This window comes from Colletotrichum tamarilloi (assembly GCF_030869305.1).
Source record: "Colletotrichum tamarilloi strain Tom-12 chromosome Unknown Scaffold_16.1, whole genome shotgun sequence".
NCBI lineage: Eukaryota > Fungi > Ascomycota > Sordariomycetes > Glomerellales > Glomerellaceae > Colletotrichum > Colletotrichum tamarilloi.
In genome coordinates, this window is record NW_026849399.1 from 667,195 (window position 1) to 681,273 (window position 14,079).

Genomic DNA, 14,079 nt, shown 5'->3' on the forward strand with positions numbered 1-14,079 from the left:
GGTTGCCCCCTTGGGCTCTACCATGACCATGACCAAAAAGCCAGAGCCACGATACGCACGCGGCGCACCACGTCGTCCAACATTGTCATCTAGAAGAGACGGGTTTCATCTTTCTTTGGCGCTGAATGAGTAGCCCACGCACCTTACGTAGTCGACGGTAGAGTTTCCCTTGTCACATACGCCACGCCACGCCACGCCAAACCTTTTTTTATCCCACTTTTTCGATCTACCTCTTCCATGTCTCCCATCATCGTCACCGCCGTAGTATTGTAGTCATTCCATGTCCCTTTCTCACCGCATCTCTATGCGACGGGTACCTCGTGTGGTGGTCATTGTGGTGTGCATTTCCAATGTACCTACCTCACCGGCCGGCATCTGCGGGGTGAGGGAAAGAGACGACCCATGTCCAGGGTACCTATTCGTAAGTGTCAGTGGGGTCAACGTCCGAGGTATCTCATCCACACCTCGTGTACGAAGTACTTCGGCAGATAGCTGCTTTCCCCTTCGGAACTATAGGGACTTACACCAAAGGAGGAGGCGGCGGCCACACGCCCACCTCATTCTTCCTCTTTACCCATAAGGCTGTTTTGAGTTGCATCGCAGCAACAACGAGACGGGCTTACAAGGGGGGACTCCTCCTGCATACGAGTGTGCTCTTCTGCGTCTTGTTTCAGATTTTTTTTTGGGTAAACCCTTTTAACCCTTTTTGGGGGGTGATACATGCACGTTTGCCAACAGGCCGGTTTTGTTGATTGATATAACATCATCCATCCTCCCCCTTCCATCCACGATGTAGAAAGTTGTTCAGCAGTAGTATTTTGGTGTTTGTGTTTTCTCAACATTCGCGCAAATCTAAGCCTGGCGCTCAGTGTCTCCTTATCACACTCTCTTCGAATAGTTCCTTTTTAAATTTGTAACTTTCATCGACCTGGCGTCACCTATTTCGGCTTTCTACTACATTGTTCTCATCGACAACGGAAAACATCTCTAAAAAAAACCCACACTACAACGCAATGGATCTCAAGAGTCGCATCTCGTCGCCTCTGGAGGCCGGCACCTCCATTCTCGATGTCCAGCACTTGCCGCCCCATCTCAACGAGGCTCTCGAGTACGCCTCCAAGCGCCTCGCCAGAAAGGCCCTCCACGTCACCCTGGTCGTCGCCCGCCGCGAGTACCAGCTCCCCACCCTCCTCCCTTCCTCCGCCTCCTCTTCGGCCTGCTCCTCGGTCCTCTCCTCACCGACAATGTCGCCCGTCCCGGGCTCGGCATCCAGCACCTCCTCAGTCTCGTCGTCGTCCTCCCGCTTCAACTTCTCCACGAAATCGCCCGTCTCCTCCTTCAAGAAGCTCGTCCGCACAAACACCGGCTCCAGCGTCTCTTCCGTCTCCTCCGTCTCATCGGCCGGCAGCAACGCCCCTGAGAGCTTCGTCTTCACGCCATCCTTCCTCATGGACACCAACGGCCCGAGACTGAGGTGGCCTCTGTCGCCCGGCATCCCCCTTTCGCCGCCGCCCATGACACCGTCGACGGCCTCTTCCACCATCACCGACGCCTCCGGCCCCATGTCGCCCAACCCCTTTGGCATCCGCCTCGTCCACGCCGACCTGCTCACCGACAAGCAAGAGAGGACTCTGCGCCAGACCATTGATCGGGCAGAGAGGAAGTTCCGCATTGGGTACGCTCCTTTCCTCCAACACCAAACCCCCTTCCTACAGAGCACCCACTAACACATTCTTCCCTGCAGAACCGAATGGCTTCCCCCGGTAGTAGACGGCTCCGCCTGCGGCCTAACAAGCAGCCTCATCCGCCGCTCCATTGTCCAAAACGAAGTCCTCTTCGCCTCAGAAGGCCTCACCCTCGTCTCCCTCGATCGCCTCTACACATTCAAGGCCGCCCTCTCAAGCTACTCCCGCACGAACGCCCCTCTCCGTCTCGAAGACGCCGTCGACGAGCTCCGCCGTCTCGTCCTCTCCCGCGCCGGCAACAAGGTCGCCAAGGCAGACATCCTCCGCTCCTACGACTGGCTCAGCGTCACCGATGTCGCGCTCGCGGACGTCGACAAGATGTACCGCAGGGCCTACGGCGGCCCGGATAGGGTAGGCGCCATCGAGGGCGTTGGCGCTGCGGCGCAGGTGGCGAGGACGGTGAGGGAACTCGAGCGCGAGGTCGACGAGACGCTGGCTGGCACGGTAGCCGCAACAGACGGCTTCATCCGCATCGCCAAACCGCCTTCCCCGCCAAAGGGCCCCGTCCTGAAGCTGCAGACAAACTTTGACGTCAGGAACATGGTGGCTGCGCCAGAGGAGGTCGCAGAGGAGGACGAGGACCTCACGGCCCGGCCGGAGCGTCAGCCGCCCGTGTCCATCTGGAGCCCCGTCTCCATCGCCGAGGTCCTGCACGAGGACCGTCGCAGCCAGTCGGGCCCGATGACGCCCAACGGCTACGACGATATCTCGCCCATCACCCGCGGCGAGTGGGGTTTCCTCATGGGACCTGCCGGTGTGGGTGGCGGTCGCACTGCCCCTGTCATGACTTGCTGAGCGGTGATTTCGTTCATTTTCTTGCTGCGTTTGAATTATGTGAAGAAGATGTAGGAGCGGTTTGGTGCATTCTTCTGTGTGTGTGTAAGATAGCTTTTTTTCCCTTTCAAGTGTTACGACCTTCACGAGTACATTCTTCTTCTTCTTGGGGATACCAGGTCAGGGCAATGCCAGACATCATGTACATTACCTGCATTCAAATGGCAAAAAGGGCAAATGCCCCTAAAATTCAGACAAGAACACAAATATTCCTCATCATTAAGATCTCTCATCATTTCGGGTATCATACTTTGTGTCTCTTCTCTCTACCATCCGTACCGACTCGACGCCTCCTTTCTGTTGCTCTTCCCCTTGGCGAAGCTGTCCTCGAGAGCCTCGCGCTGATTCTGCACCTGGTTGACGAGCTGCTGCAGGCTGTGCTTGCCCGGCGCGATGGCCCGCACGGGGTTGTGGATCTGCTGCTGGCCCGCGGCGCGGATCTCCTCATTGTGCCTGTACTCCTGGTCCGTGTTGAAGTTGATGACCCTCGACGCCGTCTGTGGCGCGGCGCCGACGTTGCCGCCCTTTTGGCGGCCGAAGAGCTCGCGCCTGGCTGCCGCTGAGAGGTTGAGGTCGTTGGCGATGGTGTCGAGAGAGTCTGAAGCGTTGGGCGCCGTCGTCGGGGCCGTGAAATGTGCTTGTGCTGCGTAGTCTGCGTAGCCATTGTCCGCTGCTGCCGGCTGTTCTGTTTCGAAGAGAGGCTCGTATGTGCCGCTGGTTCCTGACGCAGCGGTATCTGTCGATGTCTCTTCAGGCTCGATGGAGAACAGGGAGACCTTCTTTGGCGCTGGTGCGGGTGCAGGTGCAGGTGCCGCCTCCGGCTGTAGAGCTACAGTCGATGCGGGCTTTGGCGTCGTAGCTCCTGGTGGAATGGAGTTCACCGTCTTCTTCTTTGGCTTCCTGGCCACGGAGAGAGGCTTGAACATCATCGGCTTTCCCACCAGCTTGACCTCGTCCGCAGGCTTCATCCCCTCTGGTATTGATGGTTGCGCTTGGGCTTTGGGCGGGGGCAGACTGAGCCCGCCGGCCCCGGAGCCTGGCAATCCATCCGTGTCTGATCCTCCTATTTCTCTGCTGAATCCAGGTTCGGCGCCTGTCTTTAGTTGGAACGCCGGCCGCGACGAGCTGCCCCCGCTGCCGCTGCTTTGCGCCGAAGCAGCGGCCTTTGCGGCAGCGTTCTTGGGAGCTGGGAGGAAAGAGTTGAAGCCGCTGAATCGACCACCGCCGTTTCCTGTCCGCGCGCGCTTCGCTGGAGGTTCGTCGTTCTGGAGGGAGCCCTTCGAGGCTTCGGGTTGTGTCGATGGCAGACTGACGACGATCTTGCCTGGGTTCGACCGGTCGACGACTTTTTGGAATGGCTTCTTGCCTGTGGCAGTAGTCGTTGGCTTAGAGACGGTTGGCTTGACAGGTGCCTCGTCCTCTGATCCTGATGATTCCGAATAGTCTACCAGGCCCATCTTTGCTAAAGTCTAAGTCGTTTCGGTGGATATGGATTAGAGACGGAAAATGTATCGATAGCAAAGTGAAGTTAACAGGGTGCAAAGTGCACCAATGCGAGGCTGGTCGCCTAGTCCAGGGCCGTGCGTCATTGTGGTGCACGAGCCACATCTTCAACACTGCTGTTTCACAAGGCTGAGGGAGGTACGACCGCATCTCGCAGCTACCCCTCGGCGGCCAGTTGTTTCCTTTTCCTCACACTTTCCACCAAGCTTCCTTTGCCATTCTGTGAGCTGAGCTTGCAATTATGTTCTTTTCCCGATCGCGGGCGTGGCTTCTTTCGATCTGACAGCCCTTGGGATGATCTGTTACTGACCATTTCCTTTCATTTCCCGTTGACCGGTAGCTGCCCATTATGTCGGTCATTCAGAACGAAGAGTACGTGGGCATTGCTTTCTTTAAGAGAAATACTTTACTGATTACTTTCTAACAGGCTAGTCGCGTATCAGCTACGCTGCGGCTACCTCACTGAGATCGCCGATGGAGTAGGAGAGCGACTGATCACCCTTAATGAGGGGTTCATGAACTCCTCAGCTTTCAAGGCGGTCGCATGGCAAGCCAACCCCGACCTCGTCAAGCGATGTTACTCCCCTCCAATTCCAACCGCGATTGCCTCCGAATATTTCCAAGCCCCTAGACAGGCTGCAGTGACCCTTGAAGATGAGCCCGACGAAGCTGGAATGTTGACCGGAGGAGGCACCGATACGCTTGGCCCCGGTCTTGCTACAAGAAGAAGGAGGCGGCGGGAGAACCTTGAAGATGACGATAGTAGCGATCTGAGCGATGAGAGTGATGACGATGACGCCGGTCAGCGAGCGGCCCAGCAGATCAAGTTCGCCAAGATGCCCGTTCGATCGAGGGCCGGCTCCAGTCCGATTCAGTCATCGCAAATTAAGCAATCCCCAGCCATGTCTCCTCGCGCAGCCCCCGGCGCACGTCGAGGCTCGCAATCTGCGTTGGAAGTCGTCAAGGAAAGAGCACGGAGGGATACAGTGACCAGCAGCGAGGTATCATCCGAGAACGAGTTTGACGCGTCCGGGTTCCACAAGCAGCGAGAGGCTGCCAGAGCTGCGGCCAAGTCGGTGAAGCTTCAGGCTAAGATTCTGGAGGAACCTAGTCTTGGGATCAAGCGCGCTGGCACGCAGTTGCTACCAGAGGAGGAAGAGGATGACTCCGACGGATCAGATATGTCTGGCGCCTACATCGAAAGTATCGACTCGGCCTCTATTCTGGATGCCGTTGAGAACCCGGAGCCTCCCCCGCACAAGCAAGTCGTTGGAACACCTCCCCGAGAGTTCACGCGAACCTCTACTATTCGAAAGTCGCAAGCGCCACCTCGGATCTTGCAGGCTCTACCACCACCTCGTCCCATGAGCACAATTCGGCCCATGAGCATGATTCAACCTAAGAGTCTGCTATCTGCCGCTCTCAGGGCTCGGAAGACAAAGCCGAAGGTTCCTTTTGAGGGATTTGCGGCACTTTCGGGCCAGGGCGAGAACAATCCCATTGCTGTCCGCATCTACGCTGCCTTCTCTGAAAGCCCTACGAAACCGTTTGAGGTCCCCATCAGACGCATGGTGCATCATGGCGAGGGTGGTGATCGCCCCGTCACTGTGGCAGATCTCATTGGCCTGGCACTCTGGAGATACAACGAGGAAAAACGACAGCCACCTATACCTGCCGATAAAGCCAACATCAACTGGTTCACGCTGAGAATGGTGGAAGAGGACGGAGAGGTCGATGACGACTTCCCGCCCTTTGAGCGCAACAAGGCCTTGACGTCTTTCACTACAGCAAACAACCGAGCTGCCGGAAGAATGCGAGCCAACTCCAAGACTTATGATAACTTTGGATTGGTCCAAGCAAGTCAATCCGAGTACGCCGAAAACCAGAGCATCACTCCACAAGAGGAAGAAGAGCCGGCCGAGGAAGTCGATGAGGACTTGACTCCGCGCAACACTCCGCAGCCGAATCTCAACTCGTTCCTTCCCGTCGCCACAGAGCCTCGCCCGAACCCCGTCACGAATACTACCTATCGTCAACAGCATAGTATGTTCGCCGACGCACCTCAGGCGCCAGCCGCGGCGCCCAACACGAGCCGGGGTCAACAGAAGCTTTTGCGCGTACATCTCCACTCGACCGATGTGGCTCCCGGCCAGCTGGTCACGCTAGACACCACGACGGAGACGTACATGGCCGAGGTGCTGGACATGGTCTGCCGCAAGAGACAACTGGACAAGGCCAATCATGTCCTCAAGATGCCTGGCGGCGGCCCCGTCATCTTGCTTGACACCAAGGTCGCGGCAATCGGCAGCTTGTCGGATCTGGAATTGCATCGACGCCGTTTCGCTACAGACGGCCCACTCGCCATGACTGGATCCCCTGGAAGTGCTTCGCCAAAGCTTCTCCCCTTTGTGGGCGATCAGCCTGGCCGCAAGTCCAAGAAGCCGCATATCATGGGAAGTCACCCGCTGGCTCAAGAGGCCATCAAGCAGGCAGAGCTTACCAGTGCATATCACAAGGCTTGGGTCGTATGGCGTTTGCGTACCGTCCGGATGATAACACAGTCCGAAAAGCGATTCGAAATCGATGGAGAGTACGTGCACATCAAACCCACCACAAGAGATTCCAAAACGACCACGGCGCACATTTCTCAAGTAATTGGATGCAAGGTGTCTAGCAAGCACCCGAACCAATTCAAGGTGAGTTGGCACCCATATTGCCAGGCGGTCTGCCGCACGATGATCAGAAGCTGACTAGGGACTTCAATAGCTGTTTATCTACCGGGACACCGAGAGTAAGCGCTACGACTTCGAAGCCAAATCGGTGGAAGAAGCGCATGAGATCGTCAACGAACTTAAGAAGGGAGTTGCACAGGTTATGGGCTGAGCACCTTGATCACACTTCGCATGATCTGACGAATACGGGGCTGCATCACGTCTAAGCTGTCTTGTTTCCGCCACAACGCTACGCCACGTATACACCGCCACACACACCAACTGTTGAGTGACGTTGCGGAAGAAGCGGCGTCGAACATTTGGATGGGCTGAATGAAGATCCACTCCAATTGCTGACTAGAACGGGCATCGGTTGGTCGGGATGAATCCGCCCTCTGTGCCGTATGCCGGACACGGTGATTACGCGTCACCGCCATTGGGGGGTGGGTGGCCACTCTCTCACTGCTTAAGGTATTCTAGCAGGGGGAACTTGCTGTCGCTGCGGACTCTTCGCCTTCCTCACAATTGGGGAACGAGAATTATGTAATATGTACCACGGCCGGAGGAACCAGAGAGACAAACAGGATTGGGCCCCCTTGGGGTAGGAAATGTGGAAAGGGATTGAGGAAATGGGGATGGTCTCTTTCTGGGTGTGGGGTACATGTCCAATTAAGGTTCGCATCCTGGCTTCTGCGTCATGCAGATCAATACGATTGGAGCCGCGGGCCGGGATGCTTGGCGCCGCGGTCGCGCTCTCTGCTTTGGTCGGGCTCGGCAAGGCTAGGCACATTTCGGTTATGAAGGGAAAGTCTGGGACACCCGAGGTCTGGACACAAGGCCAGGGAGAGAGGATGATGGCACGATGGATGAGCGAGATTAGGCAATCAGAGGCCAGGGAATTGGGGGAAGGGGGAGGGGGTTGTCAGTACATGAGCTGATACTATTTTCCCTCTCAGATCCCTTTGCGGCAGGATTCCCCTTCTCTGGCCCTATCCTCTGTGCCTCTTTTGTAGCTTCGAGCACCTTAGACTAAGCAATCAAAAGAACGTATTTCAACAGAACTTGAAACGCCGGAGAGGCGGCCGCGTCAAGGCTGACTGCCTCGTCACGCTCATCTACATCTTCTGCCTGCCTGCTTACGGAGTACACTGTTTTGCCTGGCTGACACAGCAGCCTCCAAATGCTAATTCGCGGTAGTTTCCCAGGCGAGGCGCGTACAACATATGCTTATTGTTATGCCTGGTGTAACTGCTCTACGCCACTTGGGGGGAGCGAGGGGTCGGACAAAGCTCCATTTCATCCCTAATCCATGGGTGCAATCACCCGAAAACGGGGAGAACTCTGAGAAAAGACCCAAAAGTTTTGGACGGTGATTAGATATGTCCCGTATTATTTTTCGGTGGAACGGTCCCATCGACAGGGCGAAGCCTCATTGATTTTCTGTGCGACCAAGGCGTCACAGGCTTTGTAGCGTATGCTGCTTCTAGCCTTGTCTTGCACATGCAAAGACGGTACGACATTGGCAAGGCGGCGAGCCAGCAGGTACAGGCAGGCAGGGAGAGATGCAGAGGTATAGGTAGGCGGTGCTGAGAATAAAAGTTCGAGACTTCAAGCTTTGAGCCATCTTCATTCTTGACGGGGTCTTACGTGTCTCCAAGGCGTGCGTGAGGTACGTCGTACAATACCGTCCGTGTTGACCAAGCGTGCCACACGATTGTAACTCGGTTCAAATTCCCACGAGCAAGACTTCTTCTAATCTGAGGATTTTTGAGTGTTCATCGTTTGGTCCCCGAAACCCACAGTAGCAACACAGTAGTAGGTAGCAGGTATTCACGAACTTGGAGACTCGCAGGGCTTGTGACACCTCAAAAAGAAGAACGCGAAGACACCGAGGGTCGTCCGGTTCGCGGATTGACTTTCTAGCCTGATGGCGAGAAAACCTTCCGCATTGACCTCACCTTAATCCGAACTTCCAAATGGAAAGAGGTGACGGCGCCGTCACCAAAAAAGAAGCGTGGTTCTTGAAACGAACGGTAGGTAACCTCCATCCATGGCGGTTGGCATCCTGTGACGCAATATGATTCTCTTTCCTCTTCCTTTCCGAGTCACGGAAGTTTGGGGTGAGGAATCTGCTGATGTTGCTTTGGATTCGGAGACACACCCCCCCATCTTCATGCTAGCAAGGCTGCAAACAGGTACTCATTTCCCATGCGCTTCCTTTCCAATCTCCTCATGGCTCACAGGACTTTGCCAGTCTGTGCGCTCTAAATTATCGAGACTGGATGCGCGTGCATGAAGTGGCAGCCAGACAGACGCAGGAGTTCGTACTCGTCTGCAATTGCTCATACGCCTGATCTGAAATTAAGATTTGATTTTCACCCTTCCATACGCATCGGACTGCATTGGCGCGGGCTGTCGCCAAGGGTTTGACACTGTCAAGATTCGGATAGGGCCAAAACTTCGAAAAGACGAGGGTTCTGCCATGGAACTTGGAGATGGGAAGACGGCACGGCGGGAAGCTTCGACCGGTCGAGACCACCACGCCTCTCTCACGCTTCTCAAATTCGACCAGCCAGTAAACGGTCGAGACTCACAATAGCCCCTACCTACGACCTGTAGGAGTCTAGAGTCTGGAGACTAGCAAGCTAGGTAGCGAGCTCCCAATTTCCAACGGCCGGAACCCCAAGCAAGCAGCTCCCCGCAACCCCCCGTCTTCTCCATGGTCTAACAGACCAAGCGAAGTTCATACATACATTGATAACCAAGCTTCGAAGCTGCGAACCGGAGCGACGGGAGATGCCATCTTTTTCCTCCGTCTCATCTTGCATAATTCCTCCGGGCTCCGAACGTGATGCTAATGATGGGGCCTGCGAGTGGAACCTCCAATGGCAGGGGGGCAGCCACATTCATACGTCATAGCGATAAATCAAACAGAGGCCCACCCCCTTCCGCGGATGACGGCTCATACCATGTACGTACGCATACAGCGAAGTTCGGCTCGCGACACTGTCCTCTTTTCGCTCTAGCCTCCGGAGGTGGTGGTGTCCTGACTTCATCTCCAGACAGGACGTGACAGGCCAGAGAAAATCTTACTCTCAGATGGCAATATTAATGAGGGCTCAATTGAAAGGAGAGAAATATGAAATCAGCGCTGTGTGAGGATCTTTCGAAAGGGCCTGTGAGAAGAAGCATGATGCCTAGCGGCTTGCATTGACCTTGCCTTGCCTGTGCCTGCCCACGTCAGTGCATCAAGCTTCCGGGTAAGCGTAAGAATCCTTGGCAGATCAGATTCCACGAGCAGAAAGAAAGTTTGCTCGTCTTTTTTTCCCACGCCTGTCAAGAAACCCAACAGGACCTCTGTTTTTGAGTTTTGAGTTCGAGCTGGCAGGCTGGCAAGAGGCTTATTGCAGACTTTGGAGTGAAAGATGGGACACACCTCTCATTGACAGGTGGGCAGTGTTCTGTGTCTGCTTCAGCTCTTTCTCAGCTGCGCCAGCTGGCAGCCTCAACAGAGACCCAACGAAGAGAAAATGTCGATCCGGGGGACCCGACAGTCAGTGAAGCTCCGCCCTCTCTCTCGCTCTCTCACATAGTATGTACTCCGCATGTACACAAGCCTCATCCTCTGAGTCTCTGGTTTGTTCCATGGTGCTTCCTCCTCCTCCTCCTCCTCCTCCTCCTCCTCCTAGGCTTCCATCGAAGCAAAGCCTTGTCTTCTGCCGTGAGACTGTGAAACTGTGGAACAGCACCTCAGGCAATTGGCCGAGAGCACTGGACAAACAGTACGATTGTCTGGACGACCCTCCCCCATGTCACCGTCTCTTTCTTTTTTCCCTTGCCCATTTCCCCTTCCCTTACGTCTTGTGACTCTGTGAGTTGATCCACGTTGGAGAGGTGTATCCATTAGTAACACGGTGAGGTGCAGGTACGTATCCATATCCGATGTCGACGGGACTTTGTCATGGCTGGCGGTTTCTCCAGTACGGAGCATGGGCCTTATGGGGGGCCTCTAGACGCGGGAATAGCGAGCTTTGACGAATCATATCCCTCCAATCTCTTCTCCACCTCCTGTCGATCTCCTCCTCGCCGCCGTCGCAGCGCCCCAAGTCCTTGGCCCATGGTGTCATTGCATGCGCGGGAAGGTACCTACCTTCATTACCCATGTCCATGTCTCTTTCTTTCCGGTTGGTGTCTGCCACTGGCCCAATGCCTGTCTGCCCGAGTAGGTACTCCGTACCTTCTCCAAAAGGAACCCCCCGTTTTTTTTTTTTGTTATTGTTGATGACATGTTGCTATTCGTTTTTGCATTTGTTTGCTTGGACAGCATAGGCCATGCTCGTTTTCCCCCGTCCACCACCGCCTCATCCGAACCCACAATACATTTTGCCAATTGACTCGCTTCTCCCGGCTGAAAACAAAACGGAAAAGCGGACGACGAGCAAGGAAAGCGGACTTGTTTCTCCGTTATTGATGTACACATGCAATTGGGTATGCAAGCATCGCATCGAGCCGAGGGCTGACGTTGTGGATATAGCGGGATAGCATTGTCATCCTCCCGTCAATGCCTCATCCTGCTGCTCCACGCCGTTGGCTGTGTACGTCCCGCGTGGCTTGCGAGCATAATCACTGCTGCTATCTTTGGGAACACCAAAGCCGAGAGGCATAGCAAAGCTATTGACGGATCTCAGGTGCCTAACAGCTGGTAGGTACCAGTTGCGCCGGGCTAATCCCTTGATGCTTTCATGAGCCAAACCGTTAGCCACGCAGAGCGCCACCGTCGTCGTCCTCCTCCGCCTCTCTCGGCCATCGTCCTCGTAACCGTCGACCTTACGGCTGCCGCTCGAGCCTAGCCACATATCCACACGTCTCGAGCGTGGGCTAGATTCGAGTCCGTTTGGCTAAAAGATCCGGCCTAATGTGGCGCTTGTTTCTCGTTGGGGGCGGACGACATCATTAGGTGCCCATCCCAATTGGAAATGTTGCCTCTCTCTCGGCATCGGATTCTTCGACGGTTCCTGCACGGTTTTCTCTGCTTTGGAACATACGTACACTTCAGCTGCGTTTAGCATGGCCGTCCAGCGTTTTGTCCTGCAGGGTGCTCACGGTGTTAGTGCTTGATGGCCACGGTCAAATCATCGCCGTGAGAAAAGACCAGTGGCTGAGAAAGACAGAGGAGGTGGCACAGATTCAGCACAGCAGACAGCAGGCTACCTCGGAATTCCTGATCTTTCCCAAGATGGGATCATGATCCCCGGTATCCCCAGTCTCAGACATGCAGGCTTGCCAGAGGGGCAGGTAGGGAGAGCTTTCCGCTTTGCCAATGCCGACCATCCAGCCTGTCACGCCTGTCCGTATGCCCACCGGCCAGCCGTGCCAACTCAGTCAGCTCAGCCATAGCCTGGCCTCTTTCTCATAGCTGCTCCAGCTGGCCACCATCGATTGGGCCTAGTTGCTAGAGTCTACTGCGTAGAGTGAGAAAGAGTACCGAGAAGGCAGTTGGGAAACTGCATTGTTACCGCGGGGATGACGTGAGGAAGTGGGTCTTTGTCGTTCGCCCTTTGGTCCTACGGAGTCACAACCCACAGAGACAGACATAAACCACGAATAGAGCACACCTCCTTCACGACTGGGAGTCTGGCACTCGCGCATTCTGGGATGTCTGGGATATCCGAACATGGGTCTCCCCTCCCCAGCTTCGACCTTGGCCGGGGTACGTAGCATCAAGTCTCGGAGTGCCACCCGTGGTCCGCTAGACTAGCAACAGCTTAACCAAGTATTCCCCTAGCCTCCTTGGACTGACCTCCACCCCCTGGTTCCGCCTCTTAGCCCTCTCGCCCAAACGAAAGGAGGCGAAAACGGGGAAAGGAATCCCATCATCGCACCGCCCACGCCGCGAGTACGGTGTACGGAGTACCTCCCCTTGCCTACCACAACACACCAACGCGCCAAGTATTCTTGGTGCTAGGCTTGCGTGCCCGGCGTTTGATGGAGGATTCTTGTGGTGGTGCCTGGCCTCTCTCGGCGTGAGGGGGGTGTGAGATGAATGTGAATGACGAACGGTTCATTGGGGGTGTGAGGTAAGGAGAGGAAGAGAGGTGAGTGAGAGAACGAACGGGGTACAGGCGGCTCGGCTTGGCTCTCTCTTCCCAGTACTCCCCTCTAGATGGTCTCATCAGAAGATATATAAGACCTCTGTCCGTCAGCCCATCCTCCAGTCGTCTCCCTTCCCTCCACTCTATCCAATCAACCAAATCTCATACACATATACAGTCCTCGACTACTCGATATCTAATTCAATAACTCCATTCCCTAAACACCAAATCCAACAAACTTAAATCAGTCAAAATGCGTTTCTCCGCCGCCACCGTCTTCGCCCTGGTCTCCCTGGTCGCCGTAAGTTGAATCTTCATCACACTCTCTCCTACCACATACTGATAAACCGTCTTCAGGCCCAGGATGCCTCCACCACCCCCGCCGTCCCCGGCGCCTCTCAGGTCAGCTCCCTCATCGGCTCCGCCTCTAGCGCTATTGCCTCCGAGGCTTCCTCCATCCTGAGCGGTGCCTCGTCCGCCGCCGGCGCCGCCTCTTCGGCCATCGCCTCCATTACCTCCTCTGCCGGTGCCGAGGTCAGCTCCTTGAGCCAGCAACTTACCTCCGCCACCGATGCCGCTGGCTCTGCCTCCATCTCTTCCAAGATCGCTTCCGTCACCAGCAAGGCCAACTCCGCCGCCTCCAGCGTCGCCTCTGCTCAGAGCACCTCTGCCCCCGGTGCCGCCCCCGCTCAGACTGCTGCCGTTGCTCTTGGTGCTCTCTTCGGCGGTGCTGCTCTCGTTGCCAACCTGTAAATTGGGAATCTAAAACAATGATCATGGGAATTATGGAACGAAATGGCTTAGCGGAAACGATTGAAATTTCCGGTGCGTGGTAAAGGGTACTACACAGCATTGTTTGGGCTTTTTTGGGATTATCAGAGATATCAAGATGTAATACCAGTACGAATTGTACATCAATCAAACATCAATTGTATATTCAACCACCTTATGACTCGAACTCGTGATTGATTCATCCTACCATCCAAGCTATGTCTCTACATCAAGTGGGAGGGAAAGTGCCACAACAATAATTACCGCTACACGACAACCACATTTCTTCTGGCATTATTCTCTGGTGCCCAAATATCTCATGGCGTTGCTGTTTGGAACGTGAGTAACGTCGGGGTTGTTTTGTACCCGATAAATGGCGCTTTGCTCCAACAACACAGTGTTGCAGCAGGCCACGCTTGTCCT

At 55.3% G+C, this 14,079-nt stretch overlaps 5 protein-coding genes across 5 annotated transcripts; 3 read left to right on the top strand and 2 right to left on the bottom strand.

Annotated features, from left to right (window-relative positions):
• Nucleotides 1-1,013: 1,013 nt before the first annotated feature.
• CTAM01_06159 (uncharacterized protein) lies at nt 1,014-2,540 on the top strand (the record flags this gene model as incomplete). The annotated part of the gene is made up of 2 exons (XM_060522188.1): nt 1,014-1,675; nt 1,745-2,540. 2 exons carry the CDS (start codon nt 1,014-1,016, stop codon nt 2,538-2,540), a joined length of 1,458 nt encoding a protein of 485 aa, XP_060383378.1.
• A 305-nt stretch (nt 2,541-2,845) lies between these two features.
• CTAM01_06160 (uncharacterized protein) lies at nt 2,846-4,036 on the bottom strand (the record flags this gene model as incomplete). The annotated part of the gene is made up of 1 exon (XM_060522189.1): nt 2,846-4,036. One exon carries the CDS (start codon nt 4,034-4,036, stop codon nt 2,846-2,848), a length of 1,191 nt encoding a protein of 396 aa, XP_060383379.1.
• A 395-nt stretch (nt 4,037-4,431) lies between these two features.
• Nucleotides 4,432-6,965, top strand: CTAM01_06161 (stress-activated map kinase-interacting protein; the record flags this gene model as incomplete). Its single annotated transcript, XM_060522190.1, has 3 exons — nt 4,432-4,454; nt 4,510-6,778; nt 6,849-6,965. The coding sequence occupies 3 exons, from the start codon at nt 4,432-4,434 to the stop codon at nt 6,963-6,965; spliced, it is 2,409 nt and encodes an 802-aa protein (XP_060383380.1).
• Nucleotides 6,966-11,340: 4,375 nt separating this feature from the next.
• CTAM01_06162 (uncharacterized protein) lies at nt 11,341-11,649 on the bottom strand (the record flags this gene model as incomplete). The annotated part of the gene is made up of 1 exon (XM_060522191.1): nt 11,341-11,649. One exon carries the CDS (start codon nt 11,647-11,649, stop codon nt 11,341-11,343), a length of 309 nt encoding a protein of 102 aa, XP_060383381.1.
• Nucleotides 11,650-13,138: 1,489 nt separating this feature from the next.
• Nucleotides 13,139-13,638, top strand: CTAM01_06163 (uncharacterized protein; the record flags this gene model as incomplete). The annotated part of the gene is made up of 2 exons (XM_060522192.1): nt 13,139-13,186; nt 13,243-13,638. The coding sequence occupies 2 exons, from the start codon at nt 13,139-13,141 to the stop codon at nt 13,636-13,638; spliced, it is 444 nt and encodes a 147-aa protein (XP_060383382.1).
• Between the last annotated feature and the right edge of the window lie 441 nt (nt 13,639-14,079).